Below are 24,487 nucleotides of genomic sequence, written 5' to 3' on the forward strand. Positions count from 1 at the left end.
ATGCCCTGGGGGTATGAAGATAAAAAACCAATCAGCTCTCCCAGTGATTGTATAGCTTCTTCTTCCTCATATCCAATCATTTGCCATGTCCTTTTGTACCTGTTTGCAGTATTTCTCGGATTTGCTTCCTCCTTCTTGTTCCCACGGCCATTGCTCTAATTCAAGCCCTCATTACCTCTTGCCTGGACTGTGGCAATAGTTTCCTAACAGGTATTTCCACCTCTGATTTCCTTCCCTTTTATTCCTTTCAAAAAAAAAAAAAAACTGCTGCCAGGTAATTTGCCCTAATGCGTAGGTCTGCTAACATCACTTTTCTGCCCCAGACCCTTACATCACTCACTCGTTCCCATCAGAGAAAATCTGTTCTCCTTAGCCTGGTGTCCAGGGCACACAGACTCTTGCTACAATTTACCTTCCTTCCCAGACTTACATCATATCATTGCACATTTTCTTTGCTCCAACCCAGCTGCAATTACCTGCCACCCCTCACACGTTTATGTCTGTGCTGTTCCTCATACCTAAGATGTCTCTTCTTCCTTTCTACCTGCTGAAGGACTTAGTTCCAATGCCAATATCCTCTGATACCTTTACCTCAAACTGAGCTATGCGGATTTTCCTTTGGAAAGGGGGAGAAAGATAGGAGTCAGGAAAGATGTGGGTTTTAATTCCAGCTCTTACATTTACTATATATATTATGCTAAATAAGTCACTTGATTTTTCTGTTTGCCCATCTGTGAAACAGGGATAATAATACTTGTACAGTGTCACTGAGATGAAATCCCTTTGTAAATATTAAGGTACTGTCTGGATGTGAGTTGTTTGTTTCTTCCCCAAGTAATCTCACACTTTTCTTACATTGTTATATTCTAATTTATTTTCATCTATATGTTTCATCATCCCTACTAATTCACAGATTGTTTGAGTACAAGCACCATGTGTTATTTATCATTCCCAATGCATTGTGCAAGGCATGATAGATGCTTAATTGTTAAGTGAGTGGATCTCTCTCTCCCAGGATCCTTTGCATTTTCAGATTAATCCAAGTGAATATCTAAACTAGATGACATTTTGTGTACAGAAGTGCTTCCTGATCTTGATCCTAATCCCTCCTCCCCTCCCCCATTCCAGGCTGTCATTCTTCTGCCTTTCTGCCCAATATTTCTCCCTTCCCTGAACCTATGCCAAAGAAATAGAGCCACTAGGCATCCCCTTCTGAACAGTCATCTCTCATTACTGTAGTACGACATTACAGGTTAAATCTTGTTATAATAATAAAGTCATTTGGATATTACGCAGTGTCTAAACTTCAGTTTACTACAAAACATCTTGAATAGGAATAACAAGGTTTAAGTTAGGGTTTGGAATGATTTTCATTTAGAAGAAACTTTTGTTCTTTTAAGTATTTGTTAGAACAGGAGAACTGTTTGAATTTGGTTAAATGCAGTGTTCTGTGAGCATTATCATACACACATGTTTCTTTTATATAGATCTTATTTATATCATGTTATTATGTCATTAGTATATCTTTATCATATCACTTTTATATCCCAGAAATTAGCAAAGTGCCTGGTGTATAGTAGGTGCCCAATAAATGCTTATTGACTGATTTTCAAAATGTCAGCCTCTTATGTATACTATAGATATCTATCTCAAAGCCCCAGGCCCCCCACCCCCCCAACATTTCGTAATCTTGCATAATGGGATTCTATTATATTTAACCACTTTTTTGTTGTCTTGAAATATTCTTAAGTGGGTCATAGGAGACTGAATTTCATTGTGCAGGAAACCCACAAACTCAAATAATTACCATCCAATTTTCTTGAAACTCGAACTAGTAATTGTAGTGGAGACTATTGGCATTTGCCTTTGATGGTAGGGTTGATCCACTACTTACGGTTTCAGCAGATGTTTCGATTTGCTTGGATTTGCTGAAGTCCTTTTTCTTCTCCTTCCAGTGTAACTCTTTCCTGAGCCCTCTGGAAAATGGGACTTGTCCCAGATATTGTGAGATATATTGAGTGCTGAAAAGATGCAATAGAGTTCATCGTCAAGGAGAGTTATCAGTGGATTGATTGCAGCCAGAAGCCACTTCTTTTATGTGTTAGGTGGATCTTCCTCTTTCTTGAGCAGTGTTTTGCATACTGTGGTGATCTAGTTAATACTAAATAATTAAAGAGAGTCTGAACTTCTGACACACCAGCAAAATGCTATCCTCTCTCTCCCTATCCCAGCTTTACACAGTGTTCAGCAGGATTTTCCTTGAAGTGCTCACCTGGCCACACAGTGTCATTGGGTGGGTGAGACATACTTCGAAGACAATGTAACTTAATGTCTCTGGGCCTCCATGTCCTTCTCTGTAAAACAGAAGGGTTAGGCTAGATTGTGGGCGGGGGGGGGGGGGGGGCGCGAAGAGTTTCTTAATTTTTTTTTTTTGTATCATGCCCTGTTTGGCAGTCTGGCAAGCCCACAGACCCTTTATTAGAATGTTTGTTGCCCACATTCATTACTGAAGTAAATGCTAAGTTTCAGTTAGAGGTTAGTGAAAATGAGGGTGCTATTTTTTTTTCCACATCAAAGCTCAAGGACACCCAAAGAATATCCACAGGCCCCAAGTTATCTCCTTGGCTAGGTGACCTCTAAGGCCCTCAGCTCTACATCTGTGACTCTGTGATCTATCACTTCTCTTCAGGCAGATTTCTAAACAACTATGCAAGCCTCTTTAAAAGCTGAACTAGCAAGAAGCTGCTGACTCCAGATGAGTAATACTACATTTGGACTGGCTCTGAGTTACTTTGGATGAGAGAATCAAATAGAGCTGCAGAGAAGATTTTCTCATTTGCTACTTTGAGGCTAGAGGAGTGAGTCAGTTTCTAAAAATAGTGAATACAAAAGGTATTCAGATTGCAAATTCCTTTTCTCTGTTTTTGACAGTCATCTCTCAAATGTCTGCACCTGATGGTGCCCTTGTATATACTGGTGACTCTGCCAACACTGTCTTTCCTGTCTCCTCAGTACCAACACTTATCATAGTTTTCCCCATTGGACTATAAGCTCCTTGGGAACAAGAACTGTTTTTTTGCTTTTTCCCCTTGTTTTGTTTTTTTCTTTTCTTTTCCTTCCTCCTCCCCTCCCTTTCCCTCTCCTCGTTTTTGTGTCTAGCACAATGCCTGGCACAAAGTAGGAGTTTAATGAATGCTTGTGGACTTGAGTTCCTGGCCTCCTTCAAGGGTCAGCTTAAGTCTCACCTTTTTGGGGAGTTCTTGCCTGGTCTCCTCAATTGCTAGAGTCTTCCCTTTGAGATTTCTTCTCATTTACACTGTATATATCTTACTTACATGCACCTAGTTGTAGATACGTTATCTACTGCATTAGAGTGTGAGCATCGTAAGTGCAGGGACTATGTTTTTCCCCCCACCCCCGTTTCTTTTTATCCTCAGAGCTTAAGCACAGCGCCTGGCGTATAGGAAATGTTGAATAAATGCTTTTTGTCCAGTAATTTTATTATTGACAATAGTGATATCTGATATATAGCACTTAAAGGTTTGCAAATCACTTTCCATATACTACGTAATATGATCCTCTTGGTAACACTGTGAGGTAGGGAATATGAGAATTATCATCTTTATTTTATAGAAATTGAGGTTAAGAGAGGTTTAACACAGAATTTCACTGTTAAAGAGACTTTAGTTCACCCCTCATTTGAAGACAAGTGGTCATCCAGCCTTTCCCTAAAGACCTTCAGAAATGTGCAATTGGCCACCTTTCATGGCAGCCCACTTCTCTCAGAATGTTTTCGTAGTATAAATTCCCATTGCTCCTGGTTCTTCTCTACCTCCTCAACACCATAATCATTTTTCTCGTTAGATTGTAAGCACCTTGGGCCTCCTGATTAGAGATCTCAGAAAGGGATATGGGAGTTGTGATTTCTACCTAGGATGATGCAGCTAGTAGATTGTAGAATAAGGTCTTGAATCTAAACCCCCTGACTCCCAAGTTAGGTGTTCTTTTTAGGACATTTCAGTATAGAGTTATCTTCTTTTACAAGTAGAGTTTATTTAATTGTCATATTCTTTATAGTTTCATTTTAAAGTCATCTACTAATACCAGAAAATTTAAAGATGAGTGTTAAATTATTCACTGGAATAAAAAGGTTTCAGATAAGTGAAAAAGAGAAAGGAGACATTATAAGTATTTCTGTTCTCATGGCTTGAGATGAAGAAGCATTTTAAATTGCCGGCAAGTTAGCAGAGTGGTTAGCATAGGCTTTTGACTACTGCTGCTTCTCTTAGCTTCCATCCTTAACTTTTCCCTGTTATATATGAGCCTATATGGTGTATTAAGAGCCAAGCTCTGGTCCAGGGTGCTGGTTGTAATGGGAGTGCATTAGCTCAGGCAGGCATTTATAGGAAGGAGGAAGAAGAGGATAATTACTCGTATTTATATAATGTTTTAAGATTTACCAATCCTTCAGTACATCCTGGTGAAGTAGATTAGGAGTGCCTGAAAATATTCAGAATTTGCTTTGTTGTAGAGATTTTGGGGAGCTATATGAGGTTGTTTATCCACTATGACTGAAGGGAGACAATGTAGCTTTAAAACAACACTGTAGTTAGTGAATAAGTAAGGTATGAGTTCAGTTGGGGGCAAATGTGTTTATGTAGTATGTGTGAGAGAGAGAAGAGTGTGTATGTGTGTGTGTGTGTGCGTGCGTGTTTGTGCATGTATACATATATATATGTACACATTCACAACAAATGTAAACCTATAAATGTGTATATATATATATGCATATATAAAAATTATATGTAATATACTTGTAATGTAACAGTGTACATATATGATGTGGGGGGAGGTGTGTGTGAATATAGCACCTACTGTATACCGGGTACTGTGCTAAGTGCTTTAAAAATATGATCTCATTTGATCCTTAAAGCAACCCTGTAAAGTAGATGTTGTTATTATCCCCATTTTACATTTGAGGAAACTGAGGCAAACGGAGGTTAAGTGATTTGCCCAGGGTCACACATCTAGTAAGTGTCTGAGGCTGAATTTGAACTCAGGTCTTCTTGACTCCAGGTCCAGGGCTTTACCCTGCACCAAATAAGCTGCCTCTTATATAGATTATATCACATTCACACACATACACATATGGGGAAAGAAGACCTGGGTTATTAGTGTCCTAACTCTCATTATTAGCTGGTGATCATGGGTAGGCCTTAATTGTCTCATCTTTTAAGTCAGGATAACAAATGCTGCTTGTTCAATCTACCTTAACAGGGCTACTGTGAAGATTAAATGAGGAAATGTATATAAAATCCATTGAATCATAAAATGCCACATATATTTAAGCATGGATGCAGATGAGAGGCATGCTGGTGTAGTGGAGAGAGAGTTGGCCTCAGGAATCAAGGCTTGGGTCTAGTTCTGCCCTGGACACATCCTGCCTGCATGAAACCAGAAGCTACTTTCTGACAAAATACGTTGCAGAAGAGGTGCCAGCCTGTTGTAGTAGCTGGAGATTCCTCACTGGATAATCATTACACTATTGAAAGCACGGGTCTGTGGCTCCTGCTTTAAGTAAATTGGTGAAGGGTGAGACTGGAGACAAAGGAGACCAGCTTGCAGTTTATTATGGTAGCTGAGTGAAGAGAAGATGAGAGCCTGGGCCGGGTGGTGCTTGTGTGCATGGAGAGGAGGTGACAAAGGCAAGAATGGGGAATTAGGAAGAGGGAGTTGATACTTGGCACCAGATTGGATGTGAGGGAAAGGGATGCATCAGAGATGACTTTTATTTTGGTCTGAAATAATGTCACCCTTGATTCTCATTCACCCTACGTATCTAGTCTGTTGCCGAGTCTTGTCAATTCAGAACACCTCTCAGATGTATCACTTTGTCACCTCCACACAGCTGCTATCTTAGTTTAGGGCCCTTCCCCTCTCTCCCCTCAGTTTTTAACCATCAGTTTTCCCCAGTGTCCTTTCTTTCTTTTTCTAAATGTAAATAGTATTTTATTTTTTCCAATTACATGTAAAGATAATTTTTAACATTCACTTTTTATAAGATTTTGAGTTCTGAGTTTTTCTCCCTCTCCCTTACCTCTCCCGCTCCACACAACGACGAGCAATCTGATACAGGTTGTGTGTGTGTGTGTGTGTGTGTGTGTGTGTGTGTGTGTGTGGTCCCCCTCTCCCCCCCCCCCCGCTTTTACAGAGGGTTTCTGATTGGTTTCTCTGCCTCATCGTTCCCCACTTCAGTTCATTGTGTACTACTGTGAGATGAAATATACCTAATACATACTCTGCTTAGGTCACAAACAGCAATATATAGGATTTCTAAACAATTTCTCTTAACCATATCTAACAGCTTCTTTTCCATCTTATAATAATAGTAGCTTACTTTTGGGGAAGGGGGCAGGCCCTGCAATTTCACTGGTCTCAGAACTCCCATTGTGGAGATACTCACTGCCAAGACTGTTAACTTAGTGTCTGTGTAACCTTGGTGGGAGAATGATGATGCCATTAACAGAAATAGGGAAGTCAGGAAGAGGAGCAGCTTTAAGGGGAAAGTAATGAAATCCATTTTAAATAATGTTCAGCTTGAGGTGCTGGCAGAACATTTAAATGGAGATACTTGAGAGGTAGTTAAAATTCAGGTTTAGCATTGATGATGCAGTTTGAGAGTTATCCTCATAGAGGTGATAGTTGTAAGGAACAGATGAAGTCATCTCTTCTGCCTCTGGCCACCTTCCTTCTCTACCTCCCCCAGAATCCTTCACCTCTGGTCCTCAGACTCTAATGGGTGGTGAACTTTTGCCTTATATTCCTTGGCTCAAGCCTTCTTGGTTCTTCCCTTGATGTCTCTTCACCATGCCACTGCGGATGTCTTCTCTGAGGTGCCACTTCCCACCCCTTTATGTACTTACTCGTCCCATTAGACTGTAAGCCCCTTGAGGTCAGGGACTTTCTTGGTTGATTGTATTGGTCTCCTCAGAGCTTAGCACAGTGCCTGGCACGTAGCGAGTGCTTGATAAATATTCTTTTTGTGGGTTTGTCTCCGTGTATCTGTCTGTCTGTCTTTCTGTCTGTCTATCTATCCATTCATCTATTTACCCATCTGTCTGTCTACCACCAAGGAAAAGGGTATGAAGTCTTAGGACAGATTCTTGGGAAATAGCCATATTAATGAGATGAAAGAGAAGGAATGGCTAGACAACAAGGAGAGCAGGGAGAGCACCAAAAGGAGCAGAAAGGCATTGTCCACCCTGTCAGATACTATGAGGGGCCTATGGATGGTGAGGATTTAGAAAAGGACACTGGATTTGGTAAATGATAGGCCACTGACAACCTTCTGAGAGTCCTTTCCATAGGGTAGTGGTATGGAAACTAGATTACTAGAGACTAAAAAAATGAGCTGCAATGTATTATTAACAAAGCCCAACAGCAAGAGATAGAAAGAATAATTCCATTTAAAATTACTGTAGACATTATAAAATATTTGGGAGTCTGCCTGCCAAAACAAACCCAGGAACTATATGAACACAATTAGAAAACACTCTTCACACAAATAAAGTCAGATCTAAATAATTGGAAAAACATCAGTTGCTTATGGGTAGGCCAAGCTAATATAATAAAAATGACAATTCTACCTAAATTAATTTATTTTTTTGGTGCTGTACCAATCAAACTACCAAAAATTATTTTATAGAGCTAGAAAAAATAATAACAAAATTTATCTGTAAGAACAAAAGGTCCAGTATATCAAGGGGGTTAATGAAAAGAAATGCTAGGGAAGGTGGACTTGCCATACTAGATCTTAAATTGTATAATAAAACAGCAATCATCAAAACTACTTGGTACTGGCCAAGAAATACAGTGGTAGATCAGTGGAATAGGTTCGGTGCATAAGACACAGTAGTTAACGACTATAGTAATCTACTATTTGATAAACCCAAAGAGTCCAGCTTCTGGGATAAGAACTCACTATTCGACAGAAACTGCCAGGAAAACTGGAAAACGGTATGGCAGAAACTGGGCATAGACCAGTATCTTACACCATATACCAAAATAAAGTCCAAAATAGGTACACAGTTTTGATATAAAGGCTGATACTATAAACAAACTGGGAGAGCAAGGAATAGTTTACCTGTCAGACTTAAGGACAACAGAAGAATTTGTGACTAAATAAGAGAGAACATTATGAACTACACAATGGATAATTTTGATTACATTAAATTGAAAAGTTTTTGCACAAACAAGGCCAACACAACCAAGATTAGGAGGGAAGCAGAAAGCTGGGAAAGAATTTTTACAACCAGTGTCTCTGATAAAGGCCTCCTTTCTAAAATACATAGAGAATTGGGTTAAATTTATAAGAACACAAGTCATTCCCCAACTGATAAATGGTCAAAGGATATGAACAGGCATTTTCAGAGGAAGAACTTAAAGATATCTACAGTCATGAAAAAATGCTCTAAATCACTATTGATTAGAGAAATGCAAATCAAAACAACTCTTAGGTACCACATCAAACCTGTCAGATTGGCTAACCTGACAAAACAGGAAAATTATAAATGCTAAATTATAAATGCTGGAGAAGATGTGGGAAAATTGGAACACTAATGCATTGTTGGTGGAGTTTGTGAACTGATCCAACCGTTTTGGAGAACATTTTGGAACTATGGCCAAAGGGCTATAAAAATGTCAATACCTTTGACCCTGCAATACTGCTTCTGGGCCTGTATCCCAAAGAGATCATACAAATGGGAAAAGAATCCACATGTACAAAAATATTTATAGCAACTCTTTTATGGTGGCAAAAAACTGGAAATTGAGGGGATGCCCATCAGTTGGGGAATGGCTGAACGAGTTGTGATATATGAATGTAATGGAATACTATTGTGCTATAAGAAGTGATGAGCAGGCAGACTTCAGAAAAACATGGAAAGACATATATGAACTGATGCTGAATGAGGGGAGCAGAACCAAGAGAACATTGTACACAATTACAGTCATATTGTGTGATGACTAACTTTGATAGACTTGGGTCTTCTCAACAATGCAAGGTTCTAAGATAACTCCAAAAGGCTCATGATGGAAAATGCTATTCACATCCAGAGAAAGAATTACAGAGTCTGAATGCAGATCGAAGCATACTATTTGCTCTCTCTCTCTTTTTTGTTTTGTTTTGTTTCGTTTCTTCTTTCTCGTGGTTCATTCCATTGGTTGTAATTTTTCTTTGCAACATGACTAAAGTGAATGTATGTGTAGAGCCTATATTAGATTGCATGCTGTCTTGGGGAGGGGGAATGGGAAGGAGGGGGAGAAAATTTGGAACTCAAAAGTTTGTGGAACTGAATGTTATAAACTAAAAATAAATAAATACATTAAAAAATGAGCTGCAAGAGGTGAGGGAATGGAGGTCACTAGTAGAATGGCCTCCATTTTAAAAAATTGACAGTAAAAAAAGAAGAGAGAGAGGTTTTGTTTTTTAAATTCACAAAAGACTTTTGAATGTTTCAAAGCAGAAAAGAGTGGAATTGGTGTAGAGGGAAAGACTGGAGCAAAGACTTTCTAACGAGTGAGACGAGTACTGCCGTGATCAGTCTCTGCTGGAAGGATAGCCTCCTTTTCTTCAGAAACAGAAAGGAAGGGAAGAAGAATGGGTATAGACAGCCAAATTTTGAGGGAGGAACTCCCTGATCCCCATAGTTGTTAGGGTCATCCCACCGTGCTAGCATTTATAAGATGTCAGGATCCTCTGCGTTAGAGCTGAAGGAATCTCAGAGACCATCTAGTCCAACTCACTCTTTTTTACATAAGGAGGAAACTGAGGCCTGGAGAAGTTAACTGGCTTGCTCAAGGTCATACAGGTAAGAAATATCAGACCTGGGATTCAAAACCAGGTCTTAATTTAGCGTTCTTGCTGCTCTACCACATTGCCCCTTTATATTTCAGTCTCATTACTCTGACTGAATATGTACTTTCTGCATAGGACGATGGCAACATTTTAAAATGTTCATGTTTCTAAAATAAAGCATTTTGAGGATACTCTCAATTTTTTTTTTGCTTAAACAACCCAGTAGTTCCTACCACCAGCAATGTTATGTTTTTAAAAGAGCACTGAAGTAAAAAATGTACAGTAGGACGAAGTTGCCTTCACCAGTCTGAGGTGGTTAACCACAGGCTCCCAGAAGAATAGATTCTCGTGGTGTGGGGAAAGTGATTAGTGAAAATTTATGCTTACCATATGGAGAATAACGCAAGGGGAATGTGAGCCTGGATAACAGGGAAGTGAGAACAAGGAGTGATGCCAACCAAGGGCAAATGAGGTAATTGAGGCATTCTCTCATGGCCTGAATTTTTTTTAAAGCAAGGAAAGTGTGGTGGCTAGAATGATTCCCCCTCGTCATCCAGCTCTGCTGGTGATTGTGACTAATCCATAGAAGCCCAGGGCCTTGGGATTTTCATCCCTGCATACTGCCTGCTAGCATTGAGGGGACTTAGCTAGAATCAGAATTTGCCTAGCCAGTAATTTGCCATGGCAGAGTGAGATATACCCTTGAATGTAGCAGTAGCATGTGCTCATTATATCAGTTTGACAGAAATCCATTTGTCTGAGGCCACTAGCACTTTTTATTGTGGTTGAGGAAACCCATAAGCCCAATTATGTTAATTTCATTTTTATTTTTTTCACCATGGCATAGGATTTGTAAATAAATCACTCAGATTTTTAAAACAAAAACTTTCGCTGTATGTTTCCCAATTTCAATGAAAATTAACAGTTTCTTTGTGTTGGGTGTATTGTGCACATATATAAATATATGTTTAAATCAGATTGAGTGGAATACGGGTGTTTGGTTTCTCTTCCTATAGATCTCTATTGCTGATCTTGTTTTTGTTCTTTTGGTTTTTTTACCCTTATTTTGCTACCCCAGTATTTAGAACATAGTAGATGCTTAAGAAATGCTTGTTAGCCTGACTTGTTGACCTACTAAATATTGAATGTGACAAATGTTTTTTTTTTCAGAAAAATTTTTTAAAGGTTTTTTAAGATGTAGAGAAGAGAGCAAAAGGAGATTCAGAAAGAAACACAAACAAGCAGGAGAGCTTTAAAAGCTAAAATTTGAATTTACTCTATACTTAAAAAGAAAAGCAAGCTGTATTATAATATAGAGATCTGCAGTTTTACGTACGATCCTCTTTTTCCATTTGACTACATGTTTAGAAATGTCAGTTTTATTTGGTGTTAAGTTCAGAATAAGAATATATTATAAAAATAAAAGGAAGCTGGGGGAGGGATAGTTATAGAGAAATAACAATGCTGTAAAAAAAAGCATCAATAAAAATGAAACTTTTTTTACTTTAAAAGCTTAGAGTGTTACGAATAGGTCGACTTTTAAGAAAGACTCTTAAGGGACCCCCTCTCACTGAGGAGGGTGGTTATTATCATTATGGATACCTTGAAATTTTAAGCACAGTAGCTACCTGTCTGATTTCAGGATTGGGTGTCCTACCAACTGCAGGTAGACCCACTAGGGTAAACAGGAAGTCTAGATGCCTTGCTTGTGTGTTTTTCTCTTGAGTGTCAGACTTTTACTGAGTAGTAAATAATTGCCAGGCTAGTTATTAAGAAAATAGTGTGAGCTTTTGTCTTTTTCTCTTGCCGCTTAGGGAGAACTTGGCTAACCGTGTTCAATTGTACCCAGTATAAGGTGGGGGAATATTTTTTTGGTATGTTATTGTAATATGTTTTTAAAGAGAATGCATTTAATTTCGATAATACAGCAACAAGCTCAACCAAGTTGGAAGATTTGAGCTACTTAGATGGACAGAGAAATGCTCCCCTTCGAACCTCAATTAGATTACCATGGCACAATACTGCAGGAGGTCGGGCACAGCAAGAAATTAAAGGTATTTTGCGTTGAATGTCTCTTTTGTAATGGACATGACTCATTTGTTCAACACATTTATTGAACACTTGTGTAATTGTCAGTGTTCAGTTAATTAACTGTTTTTTTTTTTAAATGCAGCTTAAGATGTATGTGTTTAAATTAATAAAAGTGTAGGCAAAGTCATTGGAAGTGAAAGATTTTATTGAAGTGTTCAGTATTGTTATGGAGTTGAAAAATAAGCATTCTGCAGTGATGCACTGTGAAGTGACCCATGTTCTCTTCAGATTTTAAAAGCACTGACAACTATGAATTTAACTTTTTTTTCCTACCAGCACAGTGTATTGAGTTTACTTTGGTTCTGTGAGTTTGCCTTGGCCACCTATCAGTTTATTTGTTTTAGTTCATCTAACCAGTAACTTGGAATTGTGGATGTCAGCAGCCTTACCTAATAGGGCATTAGGTATTTTAGCCAACAAAGATGAAGCAGTTCTATTGCCATCCTTGCCCAGGGGAAAACATTGCTTACTGTTTACTTACTCATGGTGGTTGTAAAAGACATTCATTAAATATAGTTTCAGGGTAAACCAAACTACCCATGGTGTAACCATTTGTATAATAATCGTTAAACCTTCTGGGTGGTTGTATGTCCCTCCCCCCGTTCTGAGTGACTCAAAATCTTAGGTTTGAAGGACCAAAGGAAAATCAGCATAATAAGAAATTACATTTGTAGATTCCACATGATATATTTTTGCCTGTATCAAAACAGATATATGGGTAACTAAAGAATCTTTAAAGTTATTATATCACTCTAGTACAGGGGTGGGGAACCTGCAGCCTTGAGGCCCCATGTGGCACCGTAGGTCCTCAAGTGCAGCCCTTCGACTGAATCCAAACTTCACAGAACAAATCCATTTAGCTTGTGGTGTATAATTGCTGAGAGTCCAAGCCTAGTGGCTATTCTATCCTTCCTTAGAAAGGAATCACTTAGATTCTTGTAAAGATTTTTATAACAATTGTTCTTGAGGATGAACTGTTCACCATCATTAGATAAATTGTCATTCCCCTCACCCCTTTTAAAAAATACTTTTAGCAAAGCCTGTTGTATTGCCCCAGAAAATTTATAAATCATTTAAGTTGAGCCTTGATTCCGTTGAAAAGAAAGATCAGTTCATCCTGACTATAGGAGTGGTATAATCTTAAGTTTGAAACATAGACCAGTATTTAAGATCTGTGGAGATCTGAGCCTAAAAAAAATGATTTTAAAGAATTTTTTTTCTGGACAAAGTTTTCAAAGTCATTTTTTCTTTGAGATATATTTTCCTTACCCTAAATATTGACCTCTTAATCTCCCCAATAGAATAGTAAGCTTGAGGGCAAGGACTGTTAAAATATGTTTGCCGTCCTCAGCTGCACTGGGCCTGATTTTGGGTAGGGGCTTAAATACTTGTTGATGGGTTGGTTCTCCACCCAGTCATTTAAAAGAGTCCTCAGGGCTGACCTGTCATTTTTGTTCTTGTTATTGTTGTTTTATTGAAACAGTAGCGTGACACTTTTTTGGTGGTCAGGCTTCCAATCTACAAATGTTTATTAACTGCCCACTGTATGTATGCAGGAGTTCTGTTCGAGAGGCTCAAAAGGATCCCGAGGTAAATTGGGACCACTGGAGGAGCCTGGAAAGTGGCTTTTCAGAAAGTCCAAGTAACTTTTTTTCCCCAGGAGAGGTGGAGAACCAGTCTCAGGCTTTCAACCAGACTTATCGTTTTATGAAATAATATTATTGGATTAATTAGCTTATCTTAGGGTTTTTTTTTTGTTTGGGGTTTTTTTGGCCAGAAGGTTGGAGGGGTGTATGGGGAATCCTACTGGAGGCATTGAGAACAGAGAACTGACCGTAAGGGTTGGTAGACCTACACACCTGAATTCTCCCTGAGGGCATCTCCGGGTAATAGTGGGAAGCAATGATTAATCTTCATGGTGATAACACTGAGCCATTTAGAAAAGGTTAACTTTTTTTGTGTGTAAAGTATGGAAGCATGCCATTAATTTCAGAAAGATTTCTTTTCAAAATAGTTTTAAAATTTGTTTTGAACATTTTGTAGTTTTCAGAGGAATGATCTTGAATAATTTGGAAAATCTGGCTAGAAGACAGAGTGACTCAACTTGGTCCTTACACTTTGCAGGTGTTTTAGACCTTAAATATCTTCAACCTAGGGATTCTAATTCAGTTTTGTTAATTTTCTGGTACTATTGGTGAATTAACTATCAACTGAATGCCTTCTGTGTTTTGGCTATAGTCAAGTATATCGCACACAAAAAGATACTGTGGTCCACTGTACCTATCAGGCCTTCAGTTATTAGTTGCTTCCTTGATACTGCCAGATAAACTGGGCATCGTACTGTACACCTGAAGTCCTTGCTATTTGGGGAGGCTGAGGATGGCGAATTGCTTAGGTTAGGAGTTGTGAGCTGTAGTAAATAGGACTAAAGTTGATGCCAGTACAGACATCAAATCTTGCACCAATATGGTAAGCCCTAATTGACCTAGGTTGGAAACAGCAGATCTAAGCTTCTGTGTGGGTCAGGATCATGCCATGAGTGGCTACTGCATTTCCAGCTTGGGCAAGATAGGAGACCAGTCTTCCTCCCATCATTCCCTCCCACCCTTCAGAAAAATGCCAAATAAATGCATTATTGCTGGACTGGAGTTATTAGGTTGTAGTTAACTTGTGAAATTTTCCTAGGTCTAAGTCATTTAAATGTAAGGACCAAGAATCTCTTTTGAATTATTTCGTGTTATCCTGAGCAGACACTGAAACTTTTTATGCTATGTTCAAAGGATTATCTTTGAAATGATGCTGTTAATAGAATTTTATTGCACAAAACCATGGAGTTTCTTCTAATTATACTGTTCTTCCTTCTAGCACGGTTTGTCCCTTACAAGCCACAAGACATTTTGTTGAAGCCACTGTTGTTTGAAGTGCCAAGCATAACAACAGACTCTGTGTTCATTGGAAGAGATTGGCTCTTTCAACTGATAGAAGAAAACTTGAAGAATACAGAGTTGGCAGAAAATAGGGGAGCAGTCGTTGTTGGAAATGTGGGATTTGGGAAGACTGCAATTATTTCTAAGTTGGTGGCACTTAGCTGCCATGGGAGCCGCATGAGACAGATTGCTTCAAACAGTCCCAGTTCATCTCCTAAAAGTATGCTCATCTTTAATTAGTTGCCTAGTTTGTTATTTTATTAATATGAAATGAAATTCAGGATATTGCTGTTGTGGTAAACATAAATTATCAATGTTTCTCAAGTTGTTCCAGCTGCTACATTAAAACAAAAAAAAATTTAATTGAAGTTTTTGATCGTACAGGAAAATTCTGGTTTAACACTATTTATTACATCAAATGCCTGGATGGAACACAGGAGGAGGAAGTCTGTCCTCTTTGTGTTGGCCCCCTCCATCTCTTATTTGGCTCCTTTCCCAGTGCTGCTGTTTTGCTGGACCAGGGAAGGAGTACAAGGGGGTGAGTGGCACTATGGCCACTGCCCTGCTCTCTGAACACAGGTTCCTTCCAGTACTGGTAGGATGGAGGCATCTCCCTTTTGATGCACGGACAGCTGTAGTGTTAAAGGGGGAAGGACATGGAATTGTTCAGAGAACCTGTATTGAGAGCTCTTGGGGAGTGGGGTGTTTGGGAAGGCTGGCTCATCATTGCTTATTAAAATCTAAAGGTTTAGGGTTTCCCAGTTCAGCAGACCAACCCAATGCAGGGGTTCTTAAGGTTCCCAGATCCCCTGGTCATAGGTGTTGAAGGTCCCCTTGTATATCCATCAAGATCACGAAGATTAAATTGGAACCTCAATAAACCATCTAAATGCACGCCCATGTATATGTCCTTTAGGATGTGACATTCTTAGAATCTTGAAACCTTTTTAGTGATTAGGAAGAATATAATTTTTAACACCTGTTGCTTCTTAAACATAGTAAGCCAATTACATTTAAAATATGATGGAAAAAAGTATCTGCTTCTTAAGGAAATGGTAAGAATTAATCAAGGAGTGAACTGATTGGAGAGAACTAGTTTTCTTAAACTATGATGCTGACATAGATACTGGAAAATATTTTTTTAATGGGATCCTGGTTTTATTTGTTCTTCCACAGGTTCTGATCCCTGCCAGGATCTTCCTTTCACTCCATTGTTCTCACCCAATGCTTCCACAGGTGCTCCCAGTGCTGTGAAAGCCCCAAGTTGTCCTAGTACTCCTGAGCATCAGAGACCAGTAGATGGTGCCTTGAGATACCTTGCTTCTAAGGTAATGGGCTTTTGTGTTTGACAGAGTAGATTTGGGACTGCCAGCTAAATGGTATTGTGAGACAAGCAAAAGATTGTGTTAAAAGACCAGATTTATTTCCTATGTCTAATTCTGTGACATCTAATAAGAAACTTCTCTGAGCTCCATTTGTAAAATGGAGCTTTCACTTGTAAAATGGGAATTCTTTTACTTGTACCACCAAACCTCCATCGGTTATTGTGGGGAAAACTTTTTGTAAACTCTGAAGTGTCATATGTTTTCCAAATAGGCTGGAAGAAGAAACATTAAAAAAAAATCTTGTTCAGAAAAGATGAGTTTTAGTAAAGTTTAAGAAGTGTAATGAAATGTGTTGACAGTAACAAATATCTAATGATTTTGATAATAATAGTTGACATTTAAGGTTTGCAAAGCCCTTTACATTTGTTCCTTACAGCAACCCTATGAGGTAGGTCAGCAGACATCTGCCTGTGTTGATTGGATATCAGATTAAGGGTCTAAAAGGGAAACAGAAGTTGCTAATGAGAGTCACTAATATGCCTTTGTTGTGAGTTTAATTTTAAATTTAAACTGAACTTTAAAAATGTCTAAAGGGTATATGCTTCTGAGAGCTTTTACTTGATTGAGAATTCTTCTGACCAAGGCTTCATTCCCCCAAGACCTTGGCTCTCAGTAACTTTCTATTGGATGTTTGTCAGGATGTTGTAAAGGAGGGTTGGCTGACTTTTCCTTTCTAAATTTATGGTCATTAAGGTCTTTTGGTGACATTTTTCTTCTGCTTTAACATCTGTCATTGGTACGAGGTTGCCTTTTTATTCCTAATCCTTGCTACTGCTCTTGCTTTCAGCTAATTGCTTGAGTTTTTCTTAGTGACTTTCATGGCATGAGGTAATGAAGTTATGGGTCCCCAAAGGTGGGGCAGAGATGGAGAAGAAGCCTATAGAGGTAGTGGTCTGCTCCACTTGCCCCCGAGTCCCAGTAGCTCAACTGAGCAGCCCATGGCCTGTCTCCTCTAAAGCTGAAGGTCCTGCTGCTTCTGACCAGTGAAGTCAGTGGGTTTGTGCGGGAACAGCGTTGTCAGATTGAAAGAGGAGAGACTGCCCCCAGCACAGGCTGCCTTGGCTACTAAGTACACCATAGAGAGATGTGTGCTTTATTGCTTGTCTTCTTTCCAGTGAAGACAGAACTTTGTGCTGCTGTGTGTTGATGACTGATTTGTTGGAAAACAGTATGATAGGAATGGTTATAAATTACCCTTGAAAAAAGGATCTCAAACCCATAGTTAGGTGCTGTATTTCTTCTTCTACTGTCAAGACTACCAGGCTTAGAATCCAAAGACCTGAGATGAAACCTATTTCTGTCCCTAACTGTGTTAACCTTGAAAATGTCACTTACCATCTCTGTCACCTGGTTCTTTTACCTTGATAATAGAGATAGTAAGTAATACATACCCTGCCTACCACATGAGGTTGTTAAGGCCAAGTGAAATAAAAACGCCCCAGACTGTATGCCAGTAAGTCTGATAATCTAAGTGAAATGGATGAATGTTTACAAAAATATAAATTGCCCAGATCAGCAGAAGAGGAAATAAAAAATTTAACCCCTTTTTTAAAAAGAAATTGAGCAAGCCATTAGTGAATTCCCTAAGAAGAAAGCCCCAGGGTCAGACAGATTTACAAGTGAATTCTACCAAACACCTAAAGGACAGTTAATTCCAATACTATATAAACTATTTGGAAAACTACATGAAGAAGAAGTCCTACCAAATTCCTTTTATGACACAAATATGATGCTGATACCTACACCAGGAACAGCCAAACAGAGAAAGAAAATTAGAGACCAATTTCCCTAATGGAGATTGATGCAAAAACTTTAAATAAAATAAAAATCAGCAAAGAGATTACAGTAACTCATGCGGATGATACACTGTGACCAGTCAGGGCTCATACCAGGACTGCAGGGCTGGTTCAATATTAGGAAAACTATCAGCGTAATCGATCATATCAATAATGAAAGAAATCATATTATCACAATAGATGCAGACAAAACATTTGACAAAATACAGCACCCATTCCTATTAAAAACACTAGGGAGCATAGGAATAAGTACCTTTTTATTTTTTATTTTTTGGCAAGGCAATCAGAGTTCAGTGATTTGCCCAGGGCCACATAGCTGGTAAGTGTCAAGTATCTGAGGCTCAGGTCCTCCTGAGTCCAGAGCCGGTGCTGTACTTAGTTTACCACCTAGCTGCCCCCATCTTTATTTTTCTTGAGTTTTTTTTGTCTATGTTTTCTTTTACAACATGACTATTACAGATATGTTTTGCATGACTACACATGTATAATCTATTTGGAAAAAAAAAGAAAAGAAAGTTCATTATGACAAAGGTAACAAACACTCCTTGCCTTATGACCAGGTACAGTACCATTCTTCTACCTGTATCTACATCTAGGGTTTCCCAGGATCATAGGTCTAGAGTTGAAAGGGGTCTTAGAGGCCATTTCATCCAGCCCCCTCATTTAACAGAAAAAGACACCCAGGCCCAGGGAAGTTAGTTTGAGGTCATACAGATAGAAAGCCTTAGATGCACAGCTTGAGCTGCTTCAAAATACCTCCTTTAAAGCTTCATTGTCATTCATTCCTCACACAGTTTACTGGTCTTAATTTCTCTGCACTGTTAGTCAGCTGTGCTGTTCGAGTCTCTGTACTTGGAAAACTTGAAATTAGTCACCTATTCTTCTTTTAGAGGAAAGTAGAGACGTTAGTGTATGAACTATGTTCTTGTTGGCTACTCATTTCCTAACTCTCTTTTTGAGAGCAGTAACAAACCAGCTCTAAGGAATTGCCAGGGCAATGCTAACTGCATTTCTGTCCTCAGGAATGTTGGGGTCTACTTGGAATTTCCTGTGAACCAGGAATTGCCTTCAGGCAGGCCAAATTTTGGCTTTTGTGAATGCCTTCCTACCACTACAGCAATGAACCAGGTTGAAACACCACTGACCTGGGAAGCAGGAGACCTGAGTTCCAATCCCAATTGTACCACTTGCTTGCTGTGTGACCTTGAGTAATTCACTTTGGGGAGTTTCTGTTTCCATCTTTGTTGAAATGAGGGGAGATGAACTAAATCATTATGATCCCTGCTCTAACTTCTGAATGTCTGTGATTATTGGTGCTAAACCTTTTTGACATCTTGCGGATTCAACAGCATAGTATCACTTTTCTCCTCAGAGTATGGACCTATGATGGAAATCAAATGCATGCCCTTTTTATTTCATCCAGGGAAAAAGAAATAAATGCTCATTCCTGTTTACTTTAAACTGAGAAGCTGTCCTCTGATGGTGTGTGCTTGCTTTCTGTTCAGGTTGTGGCCTATCACTACTGCCAAGCTGACAACACCTACACATGCCTGGTACCCGAATTTGTGCACAGCATCGCTGCTTTGCTGTGCCGGGCCCATCCGTTGACTGCCTATAGAGACCTGCTGATAAAGGAGCCGCAGCTACAGAGCATGCTGAGCCTTAGGTCATGTGTTCAGGACCCAGTGGCAGCATTCACCAGAGGAGTCCTGGAACCACTTGCCAGCCTCAGAAATGGTAGATCGAGGATGTTACTTGGCAACTTTCTCATTGTATATTTAGACAGGAACAGGAGTGGTCAGTTCTAGGAGGGTAGTGATCATGGTCCCCCAGGAGAGACAAAGGGACTGGAACAGTGATCATCTATTACTACTAATGGAAAGCCAACTCCACCGACCATTTAAAGGCCATGATATATGTGGGTGCTACCTTAGAGCTACAAAGGTCATGAGTGACCTTACTTCTTGTTTGGAATTACTGTTAGTCCTAGCTTAGTCCCATTCGAATGGAGCTGTGAGGATGTTTTTCTGTTTACCTGCTCAGCTGAGTTTGAAGGCGTGGCCACTCTTGACTTGTTCTTTTTTTATCACCTCACATTCCACATTAGAGCTCCTCCCTTTTTTATTACATCTTCTCCCTGAGGAATCCTAGGAGCAGAGGGAGAAGCCAAATTCAGATTTAGGAGATTTTCTTCCATAAGTTATTCTGACGAAAAGTTTGTAGGTTAAGTAGTTGGTACAGAGATTCAATAGGGATTTCAATTGTCCATGTTATCTCTTATCCTTGTTACTATAAATGATCAAGGAATTAGCTGTATCCATATGTGAGTGCTTCTCTACTAATATATGTAATGCAAGATAATATTTCTAAAATCATGCCGTCTGGTGGGCTGCCTCTTGGCTTAGTGTTCCTGTTTTAATTATGAATTTAATAGAAAATATGCTTCGTTGAAAACCATTTCTGCTGCCATGTGTAAACATAACACTTTTGTTAACACTTAAAAAAAACTGTGCATAGACATACAGTGTTTTGTCACCTTAAAGAAATGTGTAATTTCCTGATTTAAAAAAAATTATTTTTATCCTTTAGAGCAGAAAATTCCAGAGGAAGAATACATTATTTTGATAGATGGCCTAAATGAAGCTGAGTTTCATAAACCCGATTATGGAGACACACTTTCTTCATTTATTACCAAAATTATTTCTAAATTTCCTGCCTGGCTGAAGTTGATTGTAACTGTAAGAGCAAATTTTCAGGTAATATAAAAATCTCAACTCTCTCACCCAGTCCCTCTTCCCAAAATTTTACAGTGATTAATATGAACACCAAAAATGCTTATAAATCATTTGACTAATCAGAAACTGTATTAAGACTGAAAAATTAGTCCAGAGGGTTCCAAACTGGCATAGAATATGACCTTATTTTCCAAGGTATATTCATCAAGATGTCAGGTAACTTTCCTATTAGCATTGAATTCTGCCTGTGTTTCTGAAACTGAAATGTCTAGGCCTGATTTACCATAATTTAAGTTTATGAGCTGAAACTAATCAAAGTTTTCCAAAGCATAGTTGTTTTAGATGGCTGCTAATAAGAATTTTTATTTGGGGGATAGGTTTAAAGGAGAGAAACATTTTTAATGCCTCTTCTTAAGGAAGTTATATTTTAGTTATAAAAATTGAGATATGGTTTGACATTTAGCCAGGTCAATAGGAATGAAGAAAAAAAAAGTTCATTACTTTTGGGCATTAAAATCTTGTTCTACATATTGACTTAAACATTCTGGCCTCAGCCCCCACCAATTTATGTCCATGTGTCTCTTTTTTAAGGCTCTTTACACAATTTCTGTACTTTGAAGAGACTTGATTTCATCAGAGTGGGTATCTTTTCTACCCTGAGCCCTCTTTGCCTTAGTATATGGTGTTTATAATGTGCCATGGCTGAAAATAATATCACCTGTTGGTTCTGAGCTGGTATTGGGTTTCCTTAGACTTGACTAAATTGGTCTTTGGACAACAATTGTACATTTTGTCACTGGGCTTATACTTGAAGCCTTTACAAAAAATTGATAGTACATTGTAGAGCTTGGGGCCTTCAGGAGCCGTGTATCACCTCCACTCCATGATGAGGCAGCCTTGTAGAACTTCAGGGAAGCCTTCTGGAGCCTTGTTATAGACATTGGACATTTTTACTTTTCTGTCTCTTTTAGATACTAAACTTTACTTTTTTAAAAAAAAGTCTTGGTTTATGTTTCCCATATTAAGCAGAAATGGGATTAAATTAAGGGTTTTTTTTTTCTTTAAGAGAAAATGGAAACAAGTTCAGTTGTGGCATAGCAGGTAGTTATTTTTTTTTAAGAAACATCAAACATATGAAGCACGATGAAATACATTACAATGATATGATAGCCACATAGCCTCATGAGAAATATTTTTATCCTATGCAGTAGTGAGAATAGTTATTTCACTTATATTTATAAAGGCATAAAATAAGTGTTGTGAATCTGAATGCCATTTAAAAAATAATTTATTTTTATTTTCAGCATTTACTTCCATAAAGTTTTGAGTTCTAAATTTTCTGACCCCCCTCTCATCTCCCCTCCCCAAGATAGCGTGCAGTCTGATGTAGACTCTACATATACATTCATATTAAACATATTTTCACATTAGTCATGTTGTAAAGAAGAATTAGAACCACTGCGAGGAACCATGAGAAAGAAGAAATAAACCCCCAAAAGAGAGCAAATAGTATGCTTCTATCTGATTGCCATTCTTAAAGAACTAATTGCACCAGAGGAAGCATAGATTGGAAAAGCATTGGATTTGTATACAAATATGACAATGAGGAGGACAAAGAATTTCCTGTATGTGTTGTTTTAGCTTTTTGTGAGATCTTTGGTCTTGAGCCTGCAAAGTGTTTTTCAGAGGAAACAAGTACTACCAATTCCCCAGGTTTAAGGAGAAGAGATTAAAAAGTACAAATTCAATCTAGAAACATTTTTTGCCACCGTTTTATTATCTATTGTTAACTTAAGAAAATTACTAATGCTATTGAATGAGGTGTGGCATTTTTGACTGGATTTCATTTATTTATACTTTCTAGATGATCATGATCCATGTCTGAAGTTAAATCCCTTTTCCTTCTGAGTACTATTGGATGATGTGCTAACATTGTATCTTATATTTGCTGTCAAACCAGATACAGCCTTTTGGCCTTTGTATCAAATTCATGTGTTTCATATTTATGGAAAGGAAGAGAGGCAGGGACATACATCAAAACAAGCAAACAAACATAATTGGTTCTAATCTTTAAAGTTTCAAAAAAGAAAGAAAAGAAAAGCATTGGATTTGGAACCAGAGGATATTGGTTCAAATCCTGAGTCTCCCCTTCTTCTGTTTCACTTTTGGCAGGTCACTTAGCTTTTATTTACCTCTGTTACTTCATCTTGAAAATAAGTGGCCAGACTAGAAGGTCTCTTCTAGAAGGTCTCTTCTATCTGCAGATCTACGGTCTTAGGATTCTGTTTGCAGTGTTTTGTAAAGGGACCTATTTTCTCGTTTGTTTTAGGTCATTTAAATAGTTCTCATTGTGTCTTTGGTCAGTGCTGGCAAACTGTGCGTGTGTGTCCGTGTGTGTGTGTGTGTGTGTGTAGTCTTAGGGCTTGTTTTGTCTGAATTCCTCAGATAAGAGCTTTGGGAAGGGCTTTTTCAATTAAATCTTTCAGCGGGATTTCTTTTCAATAAGTTTTTCATCTTCATTTGATCCCATTACATGTTTTATTACAAAACCTTGAATCCCTGTAATCCAGGATAATCTTTCTTGAAAGAAAAGCAATGAATCTGGTTTAAAATGCTACTTCTACTTCCATGGAATGACACTGTGTGTATGATTTCTTTCCCCCCTTCCACAGGAAATCATAAGTGCATTGCCATTTTTCAGAATTTCATTAGATGATTTCCCTGAAAACAAAGAGATCCACAATGATCTGAATGCCTATGTCCAGTATAGGATCAACAGTAGCCAAGAGATTGTCAGCAACATTTCTCTAAATGGAAAAGCTGATGCTGTCATCATTGGAAAAGTGAGCAACCATCTTGTTATGAGGAGCTTGGGATCTTACCTGTACCTGAAGCTGACATTGGATCTCTTCCAAAGAGGACATTTAGTGATTAAAAGTGCAAGCTACAAAGTTGTCCCTGTGTCTCTGTCAGAACTCTATTTGCTGCAGTGTAACATGAAGTTCATGACCAACTCTGCCTTCGAAAGAGCACTTCCCATTTTAAATGTGGCTCTTGCTTCCCTTCACCCCATGACAGATGAACAGATCTTTCAGGCTATCAATGCTGGTCACATACAAGGCGAACAGGAGTGGGAAGACTTTTACCAAAGAATGGAATCCCTTTCATGCTTCCTGATCAAAAGGAGAGACAAAACACGCATGTTTTGCCATCCCTCCTTCAGAGAATGGCTTGTTTGGAGAGCTGATGGCGAAAACACTGACTTCTTGTGTGAGCCAAGGTAAATTCAGAATTGCTTTTGCCTGTTCACGGTTCCTTGCCCTAATTTGGGGAATAGGCTTTTAACACATACGAGAAAACAACAAAGAATGAATAATTCAGTGGTACCATGTGGCGTATTTATTTAATGGGTTGTTTATTTGTTTTTAGGGCAAGCTGGGTAAGAGGCAAATGAAAAATTATTTCTCCTAGCAATTTTATTTATTCATATCTATTCAATGAATATTTACTAGATACCTATTGTGTACAGACCATTACTATAGGAGAGGTTAAAAATGTAGATGTCACTTTACCTCTTCTTAAAATCTTAAGAGTGCTTAACAGTCTGGTGCAACAGGAAGAACACTGGATTTAGAGCCAGAGTTACAGAGTTCAAATCCTGGCTCAGTCACTTAACTACCTTTGTGAGTTGGGCAAG

At 38.6% G+C, this 24,487-nt stretch overlaps 1 protein-coding gene across 1 annotated transcript in view; it reads left to right on the top strand.

The window, feature by feature from the left end:
• TANC1 (tetratricopeptide repeat, ankyrin repeat and coiled-coil containing 1) overlaps nt 1-24,487 on the top strand; it is a 271,214-nt gene that overhangs the window by 185,115 nt on the left and 61,612 nt on the right. Inside the window, exons 8-13 of the mRNA XM_036743222.1 lie at nt 11,785-11,910; nt 14,813-15,094; nt 16,051-16,202; nt 19,561-19,792; nt 20,645-20,811; nt 23,463-24,070. Coding sequence (XP_036599117.1) covers nt 11,785-11,910; nt 14,813-15,094; nt 16,051-16,202; nt 19,561-19,792; nt 20,645-20,811; nt 23,463-24,070 — 1,567 coding nt within the window. The remainder of the gene's footprint in view (nt 1-11,784; nt 11,911-14,812; nt 15,095-16,050; nt 16,203-19,560; nt 19,793-20,644; nt 20,812-23,462; nt 24,071-24,487) is intronic.

The sequence above is a fragment of the Trichosurus vulpecula genome, chromosome 2 (assembly GCF_011100635.1).
Source record: "Trichosurus vulpecula isolate mTriVul1 chromosome 2, mTriVul1.pri, whole genome shotgun sequence".
Taxonomy (NCBI): domain Eukaryota; kingdom Metazoa; phylum Chordata; class Mammalia; order Diprotodontia; family Phalangeridae; genus Trichosurus; species Trichosurus vulpecula.